Raw genomic sequence first — 17,175 nt, 5'->3', positions numbered from 1 at the left:
TCTGTCAAATTGTATGCTTCATTATTACCCCAAATAGATATGACTTTGGTCTTCTACTTTGATCTTACTGGTTCCTTTGCATGGAATGCCAAAGCAACACCAAAAGTGTATTTGCTGTCTGTGTACAGATCTTATTAATTCCATTCTTCTGAATGCTAGGAATGTGATTTTTAAATTTATATTTAAAGGAATTTTACTTGTAAAGCAAATCTCCTACGATGTCCAAAGTATTTTATGATAAATTTTGATTAAATAACCACTTTAATATTTCTCTTCTCAATGAGCAAGAATAGTCTTATTATACCAGGCTTTTGTAATGGACTTGTAAATGAAAAGAAGACTATAGAATAATAGAATATGTTCCTGGAAGGTTCCTTGAAAATTTTTTAATCCAGTTTTCGTTTTACAGATGAGCAAAATAAGATTAGGAGAAGTTATAGTCATAGTGGCTAGGAAGTGACAAAACTAGAAACTCTGGTGTTTTGATTATACTTGCTAGTGGATTACAGTTTTATGTATATATCATTACCTTTATCTTGTCATCCTCCAAACTTGATAGTAAGTACTTAATGAATGTTTTCTGTATTGAATTAAATTTAATTTCAGGAATCTTCATTGAAGCACCTTAACTCGTGTTAATTTAGACAGTTCGTATATTTTAGAGGGATGAGGCTGAAGGGAACATGAAAGATAATGGACAGAAAGTGGAAATATAATTATCTGCATAGTAAATTATCTATCTTTTCCCCTTTTTCTCTACATTCTCATATCTACAAAATAAAGGATTTAGAAACTCTGAAATTGCTTAATAGTTCTAAATATGTAATCTTATTTTTTATAGAGGATTTGCTGTTACCTCGGTGACAAAATAGCTTCACCAGGACTTAGAAAAAGCTGTTTTGTTTAGAACTCTTCTTTTGTAATGAATTTGCTTATTGACTGTAGTGGCCTGCTGTGATATTTAATTGATAAGTCTAGAAGTTATCTGCATAAAGATGATAGTTGAATCCATGGGAACTTTAAAATAATTATGAAGAAAATAGATCTCAAAGTCACAGCTATATAGAGCAGAGTAGAAATAAATTATAGTAATTGTTAGAGACTTCATTGAGGACTACTTAAAAACAGACCATTGGGATTGGGGACTTAAAGTTTTAACATTCTTAGAGTCTTCTTTCTTGAGCATAAACCCAAGGAAATCATTCTGAAGCATCTAGCTTGTTAGGCAAGCAAAAATGATCCCAAACTGTTTGGTTTCTGGATGGGAAAGGTTAAAAATTTAGAGATCAAAAAGAAGTTTTTCTGTCTCTGAATAATCAAATTAAGTCCTTTATAATGGTAGTCATTTACATCTATAAATATACACAAAGATCAAATACAGTCTTAAAAATTGTTGTCTAAAATAATGATGCAAAATAACCTGGCAGAGTTAAAATACTGGTAATCCTACTCTATGGTAAGACAAATAAATACAGATATGAATGAAAAGAATAAGAAGCATTACATTCATATATATTAAATTCTGTTCTCCCCAGTGCTTCTCTATTAGGAAGGGAAAGTATTTCTAGGAGATAGTACAGTTATTACTTCCATATCATGACTTTCCCCATCTCGTTTTATCACAAGTCACTGTAAGAAATGAAATAGGAATTTATGGAAGCTACAGATGATACATGAAGCCCAATAGACAATACAGAGCTTATGAGAGAATGCTTCACCCAGATTTTATAATAAGATATTCTAAAGATCTTGTAAAAGAAAAAGAACAAAATTCAGACTTCTCTGTTAAAAAGGGAAGGCCAGAAAGTTTTACACAGATTTTCCAGATGAGGGGGGTCTCCATGCCCTTAAACTCTCACAATGTAGAAGGGGTAACTAGTTTCTTCTACAATGTGAAGCTCTTTTCTTGACTTAAAGGTTGCTTTTGGTATATTTCATTGATTCAAATATTAAACCAATATAAACTTTTTTAGATGAATATTTAACAACCTGCCATTTGGGAAACAACTTAGTGGCCCAACTAATCAGTCTGTTAGGGCTTGTAGTTTAGAAAATAGCAAGCCTAGAAATATGTTCATATGAAAGATCTAATAGATCATAGAAAATTTTCCATTTCTAGCTCCTGTTAAATTTCCATTCCATCTTAGGTCTGTTATGGTTATAAACATTTTAAGTGCCAATAATATGTAGTATTGGTTAATTTTAAATACGTATACATAGCAACATTTCTACCTTGAAAGAGCTTTCATTGTAAATACAGTTGCTAATATAAATTTCATATTTAGTATGGGATTACCTGTCATCTAGGGGAGGGAAGTAGGGAGGGGAAAATTTGGAAAAATGAATACAAGGGATAATGTTATTTTTTAAATTACTCATGCATATTATAATTATAAAATTAAAAAAAAATAAATTTCATATTTAAAACATCAAAATATAGGGAAAAACATTTATATGTTAAGCTATTGGGCCCTATCTGTATTCATGCACTATAACCACTATTAAGGTGTATATTCTCAGCCAGAGTTCCTAAATCATCTAAAAGGTAAAATTATTTTAATATACTAAGTAGGTTACACTGACTTAAGTGTATTTTTTTATTTGTGGATAGCATACCTTATTGACGTGATTGATGTCAAATAGAAAGAATATCATTTTAGAACTTCAAGTATTTGAGAATTTCTCCATAGTCTCATTAAATCTCAATATAAAGTCAACTTTTAACTATTTTTTTTCCAAATGATTCTTAATCTAATTGAACAATATGTTAATAAGAAAGTATACTTCAGTAATTATATTTAAGTATATTCCTTGGACACTTCTACTCCTCTTTTCACTTTATTTGATCAAATTTTTTGAAAGGTCTACTTTTACGTAATTAGAGTAAGCATATAAATATGAAGCAACTAATTAGATTACTGAGTAGAAATAATATGATTCAGGTGGAATCTTTAAAGAATAGAATGCTTATCCACATTTTCCAAAAAATGGTTTGGATATTTAGGTGAAAGTTGTGTGAGAATAAGAAACAGAATTCTCTTTCCAAATTTCTGTTTCTGTTATTATCTTACATCAACATTTTTTGACAGTTCTTGTTGAAGTATCAAAGTTCTATTTTATTTTTCTTTGTCAAAAAGTTTCAAATATCTTTGTTTTGGTTTGGGGTTTTTTCCAGAATAATTCTCTAAAATAAAGAGACTTTTTTTGGTTCTGACAGTCAGAATTTACTAGTCATTTTCCCCTTAGTTTGGGTTTCTTTATCTTTTTTGTATTAATTGCTGTAGTCAGTGATTAAAATAGGGTTAGTTTTAAAAACTGAAGTCACAAGTATTTCTCACTTATGTGTAATGAATGATTGCTTATATTACTTTTTTTGTTGTTTTCCTTTGTCTCTAAATCTATCCTTTTAAATTCAATATTCTATTAGTTGGCCATCTTAACACTAAAAAATAATTGACATAATTTTACTTGAAATAAAAATTTCCATCCCACTATCTTTATATTCTTTGCCTTATAAAGGAAAAAATGTTCTGGGTCATTTGATAGAGCTCTTGGTCCTTTGGTATTCTTAAAGTTGTGTTCATTTCAAAATCTTAAGATTGACTTTTAAATATGGTATCTCTTAGATTACTAATTTCATCTTAATGTAATAGTTAATTTTTTATTGCTAGTTTTTGTTTTTAATATTATTTATCTTTTCATGTATGCATGTGTGTGTGCATACATAAACACATTATCCCTCACTCTTCCCCTGTCATGCATTCCATTACTTACAACAAAGAGTTAAGGGGGAGGAGCAAGGGTTAGCAGGAAGGGTGGTATAGAATAGCAAAATAACTGCCACATCTTTTAGCATATGTAGTATTCCATCCTGAGAATTCCCAGGTATCCTCTACAAAGAAGGAAGGCTATACATTTTTGATTTCCTTCACAGGCTAATTGTATACTGTTTCAAAGTCCAATTCTTTTTGTACAGCAAAATAACTGTTTGGACATGTATACATATATTGTATTTAACTTCTACTTTTAACATATTTAACATGTATTGGTCAACCTGCCATCTGGGGGAAGAGGTGGGAGAAAGGAGGGGAAAAGTTGAAACAAAAGGTTTTGCAATTGTCATTGCTGAAAAGTACTAGAGGATTGGAGAGTATAATAAGGCCAAAAAGTAGGAAGTAGAATACTCATAGATAGTGGCAAGAGTGATATGACTATCCCTTTGTGTAGCATATAGCTGGAGTACAAAAGTATATCATAGAAATTGAATGCTTTGAGGAAGAGAAAATAAATATGAGGGAACTTCACCATGTATGTTTTAGATTCTTAGAATGAGTATAGGAGTTGATAGAACAACTGTGACTAAAGAAGTTCAACTCAAGTTGATTAAGGACTCAACACATGGGCTTTTGCAACAAAATCCAACACGGTTCTTCACTACCACCATCCCCAGTGCTATTAAGATCCATGCTGCTGTGGACAGCATTCTGTATTACAGAAGATTGCTACAGGAGAAAACAGAATCAGAAAAAAAAGGCAAGACAGGACACACAGCTGGACTTAAAAATAGAGCTTCCTACACTCTTACTTTTTTCTTCTTCCAGAACCTCAAGAAGTGAAAACTATAGAAAATTAACCATGTAGCACCAGCATAGCCATTCTTTAAACTGGAAGTACCAGTGAAAGTATTTCTATCCACCTAGGATTTAAAAAAAAACAAAATCTAAATGAAAAATTCAGAGGAGACAAAAAAAAAAAATTCCAGTAATAAAATCTATGGCATAAGAAATCTATACACAGATGAGCAAAGTGTCAATAAGGTGAATTAAAGAGGGAAAATTGATGCTATTTGGTACTACTGAGATATTACGGGATAAGATCTTGATTAAAAAATTTTTTTAGGGTTTTTTCCCTGGTGTTCTTATCTTGCAGTCAATAAACTTAAATTGTTAATTTAACTAATCAATCAATTAAGTTATTAAAATGATTAATGATATCTTAGTCATTAAATTATGATATCTGTGAAATTATCTGTCCAACGAACTATGTAATGACTTATTTTAAGTAGGTTAATAGACTATCTGAAATATTCTGTATAATACTACATCCTTTTAAATACTTTTTTTTTTAATAGTAGGCTTCCAAATGAGTACTGACACCTGATAAAAATTTAAAGTTAACTATTTTATTAACAGCATCAACAAAGAGAGCATCGTGGATGTAGAAGGTGTTGTGAGGAAAGTGAATCAGAAAATTGGAAGCTGTACACAGCAAGATGTTGAGCTTCACGTTCAAAGGGTAATGGTTTTTGGTTTTGTTTTTAATAAGGTTGTAGGGGAGGGAATGTTTTGAGAGAGAGGGAGAAAAAAATTGGAATTTAGAATCTTAGAAAAATAAATGTTGAAAATTATCTTTATATGTAATTGGATATATATTTTTCTCTCTCCTCTGGTTTTTCCCTTTTGCTCTGATTTTTCTCTCCCAATTTGATTCATAAAGCAATGTGCACTAAAAAATAAATTAATAGCCAGTAAAATAAAATGCTATTAATGAAACAAAAATAAGGTCATACGCTGAAATAAATTTAAGTAAATTATTAATAGTATATGTTTTTAGTAGAGTCAATGTATAATGATATGAATCTACAGTTTTTCCTTATTACAGAAAAAAAAAAAGGAAAAGTCTAGTTTTTTTGTTTTTTTGCTTTCCCAAGAAGTGATATGGTTTTCTGGATTAATGATTTGTACTATTAGATGAAGTTTAGTTCAATTTATTATTTAATTGTCATCTAATTTTTTTCGAGGGGCACATAAATGGCTCAATGAATAGAATGCTGAACCCGGAATCAGGAAAACTCATGTTACTGAGTTCAAGTCTAGCCTCAGATACTAACTAGCCTATGTGACTCTAAATAAATTACTTAACCCAATTTGCCTGATTTTTCTCATCTGTAAATGATTTGGAGAAGGGAATGACAAACCATTCGAGTTATCTTTGCCATGAAAACCCAAACCCCAAATGGAATCACAGAGTTGGACATAATTGAAAAATGACTGGATAAGAACAACAATGTTTTTGGATCATTAAATGGACAAGAAGACTACAAAATTAAAGTAGGGAGTCTTTCAGATGAAAATCATTTTAGAAATAAAATACTTGTTAATTAATCCTTCCCTCACCTCCTAATGATCCCCAAAACACAATTTCATTTATTTATGGTGATTTGACAGTGGAATGGGCTCTATGATCAGAATTTATTATAATACATTGCTCTACTAAATGCTTGTATGAACTTAGAATTAGCTCATCAGTTATCTCCTTTTATTTATTTAAATCTCATTTCATTTTCTAAATTTATAATTGAATAAATTGTAAATTAATCATTGAGATAAAGAAGGGATCTAATGCATGTCTACATATCTAGTCCAAGATATCCCACCTTCCCAAAACAATATATTTGTCATATTTAATGTTTTCAAAACATAAGCTTAGAAAATAAGCTTTTTGTTTTCTATAGTGCTTTTATAAAACAATTACAAAAAATATAGTATATTTTCATGTTGTAACATTTATATTTCTATAAAAATGTAGGTTTACCTAACATACAGAATTTCATGGTGTAGGATTTCATCCATTTGATACACACTCTATTATACAGAACACAGTTGCAGAAGAGATGATTTGGTTTCTATGACCATAATCATGCACTTGATAATAAGCCTTTCTGAAGTTAGCTTGGCTTAATCCTTATACAATTACCCAGAATATCATCAGTTATACACTTAGAAAACTTTTTAGCTCTCTAGGTATTGAACTTTATCAAGGTTTACACTGAGTTGATATGATCTTGAAGAAAATCAGATTACTTTAACATTAGTGATGTACCATAACAAGACATTAAAAAGTGATAAAAGAATGCCTTGTAAAGTTATTGCAAAGCACTTATAAAACATGAATTTCTATATATTAGGCATTTGAAATAAATTATTTCTATTGCTGGAAATTCAGTGAAAGTATTTCTATCCACTAGGATACCAAAAAAAAAAAATCCAAAACCTAAACTAAATAATAAAACCTATAGCATAAGAAATCTATACACAAATGAGCAAAATATCAAGAAACTGAACTACAGGGGGAGAATTAATACCATTTGGTGTTACTGAAATATTGTGGGATAGAATCTTGATTGAAATATCTTTTTAGAAGATTTTATCATTCAGAAGGAACAAGATAGATAAAAGGATGGGAGAGAGTAACATTGAATAATAACATGGTTGTGGAAATAAAGGCACTGAGGAGAACTAGGATATTTGAATTTAAAAACAGAAGCAAAATTGTTATGAAAATATACTACAAAAAAATCAATAAGGAATTTGAAAAATGTATCAAAACCTGGCACAGGATAATGGTATAGTAGTGATGAAAGACTTCAGTTACTCTAGACGTGCTGGAATCCTCTATGAAAAGTATAGGTGCTAATCATTCCATAACTTTGATGATAATTTCATCCTTCCAAAGGTACCAAAACCAACAAGCGGCAATTCTAATATGAATTAAGTCTTTACCAACAAAGAGAAAGTGATTTTAACCTTGGGGGAGAATGACCCTTCCCTTTTCTCTTAGAGGAGAGAAAAGCCAGCTATTATTCTTTGGAAAAACAGATTTGAAAGGATTCAGAAAATGGAGATGGATAAGATCTCAAAGATTAAAATTCAACAGGAATAATTCTGTTTAGGAGCTTTAGGGAAACTCAGGATGCAGTTATGAAGACACAAAAAAAGCTGTTTCAGAGAGGAGGAAAAGGAAATTGGCACACAGACTGATGTGGACGCACTCAAAAGAATTAATCCACCAGTTTAAAAGAAAATCACAGGGCAGCTAGGTGGCTCAGTGGACAGAGCACCAGCCCTGAAGTCAGGAGGTCCTGAGTTGAAATTTGATCTCAGACTTTAACACTTCCTAAGCAAGTCATTTAACCCCAATTGCCTCAGCCAAAAAAAAAGAGAGATTGAGAGAGAATCACTAGGAATGGAATGACTGAGAGAGATTGAAAATAAAATCATGGCATAACTTTAAGAGTAGTATTAAGAACATTAAAATGATAAGAAAAGCTAAGGACTGCAAGAAAATTTTCTTAAGTCATGTTACAGTGGTTATTACGATGAAAGATAAAATAACAGAACTGCTGGATTTTTTTCCCATTCAGTCTGCCAAGGAGAATGGTCTTTGAACAGTAAAGGACAGAAAAAAATGCATGTCTAATGGAGAGTTGAAACAAGATCCTTAGGGAAAATAGTAAGAAGAATACCTGGCTTAGGTGCGCTGCATTAAGGAGTACTGAAAGAAGTGACAGATTTGATTGCTTAGCCAGTCAGTGATAATTGAAAAACTGTGAGACAGACAAAACAGACCATTCCTGATAAAATTCTAGAATATTATTAAAAGTTTGGTCAGGAGAGAAGAAAATACAGATCACCAAGAGCAAGAATGAATCATCTCAGATCAACCTTATTTCCTTTTTTTTTTTTTTTTTTCCTCATCATGTTACTAGATAAATTACAAACTCTCATTCTGTTCTGAAAGAATTGAATCAGAACTGGTTTAATGAACATATTCAAAGAATACTCATAATTATGTTTAATGTCAACTTCTTGGTAAAATGGCCCAAGGACTTGTGCTGTACCCTGTGCTATTTAACATGTTGGCCAATTTATTTAGATAAATGTATAGTTAACATGCTTATCATCAAATTTATAAGTGACACAAAGGTAAAAGAATTAGCTGACACATTAGATGACAGTTAAAATCCAAAAATATCTTGACAGTAGTGTTGGGCTGAAACTAATCTGGTGAAATTTAATAGATATAAAATCTCATTCAATCTCACAAGTCTAAATTATGGGTGGCTTGATTAATGTACCATTTCACTTGAAAAACTCTGAAGCTTTGTGTAATTCAGGTTCATTATGACTCTACCAAAAAAGTAAATACCTTTTATAGTGTATTAAAAGAGGCATTATTGTCTGGTCTGGGGCATCTAGATGGCACAGTGGATAGAGCACCAGCCCTGAAGTCAGGAGGCCTCAGTCATAACACTTTCTGGCCATATGACCCTGGGCAAGTCATTTAACCCCAATTACCTCAGGGAAAAAAAGAGAGAGAGAGATGTTGGTCTCACACTCTGCTCTGTTCATACCACATCTAGACTATTATGGTTCAGTTCTGAGATTCACTTTTTAGGAAAGACATTGACAACCTGGAAAGATCCAGAAGAGAACTACTAGGATGAATTACCTTATAAATCATATGATATTAGATCAGTTGAAAGAAACAGAGAAGGGAGGACTTGGAATTTTATTGGGGGACTGATTTCTTGGCGAAGAATTAGACTTGTTCTGTTTGACTCAGAGGACAGAACTAAAAGCAATAGGAAAATTGCAAAGAAATGCATTTAGGCCTGATATAATAAAATACTTCCTAAGAATTATCAATCCAAAAGTAAAGTGGACTGCCTTAGGAGGTGGTAAATTTTTCCCTATTCTCCCTCTCCCCATTTGCCTTAAGGTAAAGCCTTTATAACTTTCTTTTAGGAACATAAAGAGATTGAAAGCATTCTTATTTGGGGGAACATTGGACTTGATATTCTGTGATTCCCAAGTTAGGTTTATTTTTAAATTAAAACTGTAACTTCCTAATTCTTGTGTGTAGATTGGACAGTAGTACTCCATAAGCATACCAGTTATAGAATCCCAGACATTTTGAAGTAAGATACTTAGACCAGTCTGAACAGTAGAAGAAATCTTTTGTCAGTGTTCTGTTTATTCCTATTATTGAAGTGTCAAAGCTGATGATTCCAAGTTTGGAACAATATACTTCTTTGAATTAATCAGAAGAACTTTTGTTTCACCATGTGTGTTTAAAAAAAACAAAAAACAACCCAGAAATATTTGGGATTAGTTTTTGTTTTTCAAAAAGTGGGTCAACAGTAAAGTATTTTAAAAAAAAAAATTGAGAACAGGGCAGAGACTGGTTCAAAAGAAAAAAGGACAATAGCTATTACCTTGTGTAGAACATAAGATGTAGTAATAGTAAAATAATGTATTAAAAGGTGACTTGGGAAAAGCAAATGAAGCAAGAATAGAAATAAGAATAAAAGTAATACTGTTGTTGAGCTAAATCGGTCCTTAAAAATGATGGTGTTTAGTTTAAAGTTGGTATACTTTTCGTTTGATTTCTCCCATTTCAGTTAAAGGTCTGTGCAAATAGTGCTTTCTATTTTACCATCTGTGGACTGTTTTCTGCATGATGTGCTATATTACTCTTTTCTTCACTGTATTTCTGGTGTTTTCTCAATTTCAGATTTATGTGATTAGTTTGGCTGAACCCCGCCTGCCCTTACAGCTGGAGGATGCAGTTCGACCTGAAGTAGAGGGTGAAGAGGTGAAAAATTTGTCTTTGAAATAACTGACCTTGTCTTGTATTTTTAGTTAGCAATTAAAGCTCGTTTGATTTGCATAGCATTTGAAAGCATAGTACTTTAATATAACATTGAAATCATTTTGTATTTATCTCAATTAAACTTTTTTCATGTCATATGCTACCTTTTCTTAATTTCCTGATGCTACCAGGATTATTGAGATCAGTGTAGTCTTTGGAACCCAGTTTTCACTGGAGAAAATCTACATTGAAGAAAGGGAAATTCATTATGAATGGCAAATAACTTGATGAAACAGAAAAGGGCCTTTAAGAAAGAAACAGTAATTCCATGTTCAATGTCATTTCTCCTTTCTAATATCTCTTGAATTTTTTCCATTCTCATTTTTCTTCCTGTCGTATCCCTCTTCATCACTAGTCTTTTTCTGGTCCTCCTTCCCAGATATTGCCATCCTTTTGGTTAGGGGGGTCCAATATGTTGAATAAAAAAGGAAATAATTATAACTTAGGAGTCTAGAAATAACAGTGTCATCATACTCCCTTTTTCTGGCTCCAGCTCTATACTGAAGAAAGAAGTTCTTTTGCTATCATTGTGCCTCCCCCCAAAAAATTGATTATCATTCCATTTGACATTTGATATGGCATGATCTCAGTCGTCTTAGAAAATCATCATTATTGCTATTGTTATGTTCAAATAGCTTACATTAAAACATGTTTGCCATTCTATTCTAATTTTTTACATAACATAAAAAAATTTTAATAATTCTACTTAATTTTTTTTTTTTTAATTTTTTAAGAAAATTTTTATTGGCTTACTTTTAGGAAGGAAGAGCTACTGTTAATCAGGATACAAGACTAGATAACCGAGTCATCGATCTTAGGGTAAGATTCATTCTCTTTTCTTTCTTCATATTGTGAACTTTTAACTAGGCAAAGCCATGAGAGAGTCAAGATTGGTGACCCCCATCCACTGGGAAGTACATAAAAGGTAGATAAAAGCACAAATATTTTATGATAATAGCTGATGAAACATTTAATTATAAATAGATAAGGTAATGCAGCAGTGGTATCCCAAATATAGAAATATAGGATTTGCAGATATAGCTTTTGTACCTTTCTTGTTTTTTGGCCAAGGTACATGAAACTAGATAGAACTAAGCAATGTACACACTTCTTTTTGGTTGGTACCTGTTCTGGAAAAATCAAGCAATCATCAGATATTTTCTAATGAACATAACTGATAAGGAATGTCTCTCTGATGCTAAAAGGACTTTCCCTTGACCATCTGCAAACTATCTACTTTTCTTCTTTTACTGCCAGACCTCAAGAAAGATTGATTTAAACTTAACTCTTCTTCACCACTTATTCATTCATTCTTTAGAACCTTCTAGTGTGACTTCCCTTTTATCAAACTACTGAAACAGTCTCCAAATTCAGTGGCTTTTTCTTCCTTCACTCTTTGCCCTACTTTTTCATTTCTCTTCTTTTGGCTTCCCCGATTCAGCTGTCTCATATATTTCTTTTCCTAAATTATAAATATGACACTCCTGTTCTTGAACGTCTAAAATAAAAAAAATTTTAATATACTCTTTCCTCAGCGATCTTATCTACTCCTGATTTCAGGGATCATTTTTATGTTGGTGGCTTCCAATCCCAAATGTACATTCTTAGTTTCTCATTTTCACCTACTTCCTACACATTTTCACTTTATATCTCATCAACACTTCAATGTCAGATGTTCAGATCAAACCAAGCTTGTACTCTCAGGCATGACACCTTAGAATTGGGAGGAAGATCATCTAATCTAATCTAAAACTAAGCTCCTTTCTTGTCCCTTTCTTCTCCTTTTGCTTCTGATGGCATTGCTGTCTTTCCTTCCAGACTAATGTTGGTTTGGTCTGAATATCTTTCAGGCCTGGAAATTTGTTTTCATTTGATTTTTCCCTCTCTTTCACCTTCACATTCAGTCAGTTATCATATCTTGTTAATTCTACTTCTTCTGTCTTTTAAAAATGTATCTTTCATTCTGTCTGCCCACTATCCTAGTTAAGGCTTTAATTACCTAGTTATTAATTAAACTGTTTTTATATAGTCCTAACTGGATTTTTTGATTCATGATCTCTCCCTTCTAGTGTGTCCTAGTTCCATAAAAGTCTTTCTAATACATTGTAATGATTACTTCTCTTCCCCACTCAAAAACCCTTTTGTTATCTTCCTGTTCTCTACAAAATAAGGTAAAACTCTTATGGTTTGGCATTCAAGTTTTTCTGTAATTTAATGCTAATCTACTTTTCCAGATTTATCTTTAAGTGATTTCTTTAGCATGCTCTACATTTCCATCAAATTAGTTTACTCATGCTTGATAACTTCATATAACCTTTTGCCTAAGTTCATACCATTCATACCTAGGATAGATTCTCCTCCCTACATTCCTACCCCCATCTCAGTTAAATTCAATTCAGCAAACCTTATCATCTCTTTGTCAGAATCCTTCTTTTTGTAGTGACCTTGCTAAGGTGTCCCTCTATGAAACCTTTCTTCCCTCACCAAATCTCTTAGTATTTTGTTTGGAACACTTTTTTTTTTTTTCACTTCCACATATATATAATATTTGTGTATAGATTGTAAGTTCCCTTAAGGTCAGAAACTGTCTTAGTTTAACTTGTATCACTAGTACCTTCCAACATAGTAAGATTAATAAATATTAAGATGAATTGAGAATTGAATTAATATTTATAAAGGAAATTGTGTCCCGGTTTTAAAGTGGGCAAATTCTAAGTTAATGCTAAAAATTATTTTGATATTGACTAAACCATGAAATAATGGACTCAGTAATTTAATGTGGTATAAAGGTAGTTGAGTTGAGTGGTTTTTTGCAGTAGTCTCATTGGTATTCTTTTCCCCTTTAGATTGTGCTTTGGTTTGCAAGTGAAAAGTTCAGTGGTTTCATCACTACAGTAAAACCAGTGTCATCTTTCTTTCTTAATATCCTAACCACATCTTCCTCTTTTTTGAATTTGTTAATGTGTTTCATCATTTATTCTACCTGTTGGTTTTTTTTTTTAATCTTTAAAAATTATTTACCTTTCCTTCATATCTGCCCTTATACTTAGATTTTGCTCCTATTTGGCTTTTGTCTCTTGCTCTGTCTTTTTCCCATTTATGAAAAAAGATTAATCATGTGACTTTGAAAAAACCCCAAGCCCAGCTTTCATGTATTTGGGAACCATATACTGTGCTTTGTTCATTCTTTTCTTCATTTATACTTAAAGGCTCTACATATTATGTAATTTACTTCTTTGAGGTAAGCATTATTTTTATATATTATTATCTTTTCAGTACATATCATTAAACCACTGATGAGTTAAACATCACATTCAACTAGTCTTTATAAGCATTGACTATGAAAGTTGAATATTTTGTAATTAACTAGTAAGGCTATTTTTTACTTGAGTAACACTATTTTCTAGAATCTTGAAATTCTGGGAAATCTAGGAAGTATATGATTCTGATTGAAGGTCTTCCTCAGCTGGAAATTTTTGATATTATCTGTTTCCTCTATCCCTAACTTTTCTTTCCTTCTTGGCTCTCATCTTCAGTACACTGACATAAGATTATCTGGGGAAAATCTTAAGATAGATTTTGTGCCACTGTGTTTATCTTTTGCTCTGCAAATTTCACAGGACACATCTAGTTCATGTGTCCAAAGCTACCATGGGACGTTTCTGCTTAGAAAATTCCAGTTTGATATACTTTTCTTCCTCCCAGTATGTAGAAATGGAGAGAGGAAAAAGGAAGAAGTGTTGAAACTAAGGCAAAATAAATTGAATATACCTTCTTAAATAACCTCAGAACTGGAACCATTGCAGAATGGCATGGGACCATGTGACCCATATGAAAAAAGAAATAGGTTTTCACATTCTGGGAGCAGTCTTATTTAGTTAACATGTGTTTGTATAGAATGATTATTATATGCCTCACAATATTCTTGGATCAATTCACATTTATTAATTAGGGTCCCAGTTTTCCAACATTCATCATTATCTCTTCCTGTCATCTTAGCCAATCTGAGAGGTATGTAGTGGTACCTTAGAATTGTCTTAATTTTCATTTCTCTGATCAATAGAGATTTAGACCATCTTTTTATATGACTAGAGATGGTTTCAGTATCTTCATATGAAAATGATCTGTTTATATCCTTTGACCATTTATCAGTTGGAGAATGGTTTGAATTCTTTTAAATTTGAGTCCGTTATCTATATATTTTAGAAATATGCCTCATAATATTCTAAACATTTAAAGAAGATACAAAAGATAGTGTCCCCACTTTCAAAAAACTTGTGGCTTTGTGGAGTACATAAAATGTAAGGCAGCATGTAATCAAGTGGTAAATTTTATTGCATGGAGAAGTGTTACAGATATTAAGAGGAAATGGAAAGATAGTTACGAGCTAGAGTAGTTGAGGAAAAATTGATGAAACAGGTGATGAAACCAAACCAACCAATAGAAATTCTATTTAATGATGCCAGAAAAAAACTTGTGTATCAGCATACATTTACATAATGGTCCTATACTTCTATCTATATAATCTACTGTTTTCCTTTCATTCTTTAGAATTAGGCATTTGTTGGAATGTTGTAGCATATACCTACCTGGATTATTTTATGTTACATCTCTTTTACAATTACATAATAGCAAAAACAAAATCAAAAAACACTTGAAACACTTTCCTGATAAGATAGCCTTAGTTTATAAAAATATCTCAGGTTCTTGGTACCTTGATATCCAAAAAGGATTTCCCTTTTACTTTGATCTTTAATAGAATCTTGTAACACAGTTCAGATATTAATTCAAGACTGCTTTTCTTGCTCCTCTTCCACTTCCTTTATTTATGATTATAACTTCAAACAATGTAGCATCTAATTCAGTATTTAGCTCTAAACTGACAGGAAGTCTTGTGTGACCTTACCAAGCAAAAGCTTTAATGGATATAGTTAAGATGGCAAACTATAAATATTTTTTCAAGCAACAAGCTTCACTCAACATAAAAATAAAGGGTTATAGGAAGTATAGTGATTTTAGTAGAAATAGAGTCTGGGTAATAAGGATTGAAATTATTTTCATTTTCCTGTCTTCTTTTAGAGCTTTTGTAAAATCTTCTGATTTACTCTTTTTTTACATTTTCAAATTCTTTCAGAGATCCTTGGAGGAAATGCATTATACTGAATATCAAATACTTACCTCCATTTTTCTTCAGATTTGTCTGTGATTCATTCAGAATATCAATATCATTAATATTATTTTAATAAATTGCTAGCAAAAGAAAGACTCGTATTTTAGAAAATTTGTTGTAAAATAGAAAAAATTGTTTCTTGTCTATAAGCAATGGCAGGTATTTTACAGAGCCAAATTCAGAGAAAGGGGATATTTAAAGTAAAAAAACAACCTGCCTAACCTCCTAAAAAGTAGAGAAAACTAATTCCCTGCTTCCCCTTATATTTTGCACCTTCAAAACATATTCAGTGCTTAATATAAAAATCTTCCCTTTAAGCTTTAAGGAATATATTTCTTTTCTTTTCTTTTTCTTTTTTTTTTTTTTTAATAGTTTTTATTTACCAGATATATGCATAGGTAATTTCATAACATTGACAACTGCAAAACCTTTTGTTCTAATTTTTTCCCTCCTCCCTCTTTCCCCCATCCCTCCCATAGCAGGTTAACCAATACATGTTAAATATGTTAAAGTATAAATTAAATACAATGTATGTATATATGTAATTGTAATTTAGTTAAATTAAGGGTACATTTTTTTAACCTTATAACATTTAGAAATTTTTAAATCTTGTTAAAATATCAAATTTTATTTTCTATTTTGTGATGGAAATTCATTTCCTAAAGTCTTTTTTAAAACATGATACTTTCCTTGAAATGGATTAGTATCCTTTTTTTGTAAGCCTTTGTTTAGTAAAAAGTTGAACTTTATGTAGATGCATGAAATTATTGAGTCTCTAAATAACTATAGTATGAAATTGCATTATTTGTTATTTTAACTGTTACATTCTCCAACTATTGCGTGGAAAAGAATCAATTATTAATCACTTATAATGGGAAAAATACTTCTGCAAAAAGAATCATATTTTTATTCTCTGGAATTTGAGATTTTCTATGTGAAACATTAAAAAGTATTTTAAAGATACAATATTTTTAAGCAAAGGTCATGCCACCAACCTACCATTGTACATATAACTTGTACCTGACCTGTGTGTTTCCCATCAGTCCTTTTATATAAAGAATATGACTTTGCTTTAGGTGAAATGTAAAGGCAAACTTTTTTCTCTGTAATATTAATTATCTCATGATACTAAATTTCCCTGACGCTTTCTTTAAGCAACTAGGGTGAGCAACCAAACATAACTAACTTAGTGGAATGTCGTGATGTTATCTACTTTATCCATAGTGAGTGAATAGTTCTGTTTTTCTATTCCTCCATTCCTAAGCCCCACTTTCATTCCTCTCTGTACACTTTTCTTTACTCTTCCTTTGAACTTTTTTTGACTAACATTTCTCTTTTCAGAGTTCATAATATTTTGAATATCTAATTTTTTTCTTTTTTTTTTTTAATATCTAATTTTTTAAGAGGAATTCAATTCAATTAATATTTACATGTAGCTAGATACTATTATACCCTTGGGTATGCAAAGACAAAAAATGAAAGCACTCTTGCCATCCAGTACTTCACATCAT

The 17,175-nt window shown here is 31.3% G+C and overlaps 1 protein-coding gene across 1 annotated transcript in view; it reads left to right on the top strand.

Moving 5' to 3' along the window:
- Positions 1 to 17,175, top strand: part of DARS1 (aspartyl-tRNA synthetase 1) — a 79,850-nt gene that overhangs the window by 38,152 nt on the left and 24,523 nt on the right. Inside the window, exons 5-7 of the mRNA XM_074301929.1 lie at positions 5,193 to 5,295; positions 10,357 to 10,437; positions 11,254 to 11,313. Of these exons, the coding sequence (XP_074158030.1) occupies positions 5,193 to 5,295; positions 10,357 to 10,437; positions 11,254 to 11,313 (244 nt within the window). The remainder of the gene's footprint in view (positions 1 to 5,192; positions 5,296 to 10,356; positions 10,438 to 11,253; positions 11,314 to 17,175) is intronic.

This window comes from Sminthopsis crassicaudata, chromosome 3 (genome assembly GCF_048593235.1).
Source record: "Sminthopsis crassicaudata isolate SCR6 chromosome 3, ASM4859323v1, whole genome shotgun sequence".
Lineage (NCBI taxonomy): Eukaryota > Metazoa > Chordata > Mammalia > Dasyuromorphia > Dasyuridae > Sminthopsis > Sminthopsis crassicaudata.
The sequence above is the reverse complement of the archived record's forward strand: the minus strand, read 5'-3'. Positions and strand labels throughout refer to the sequence as shown.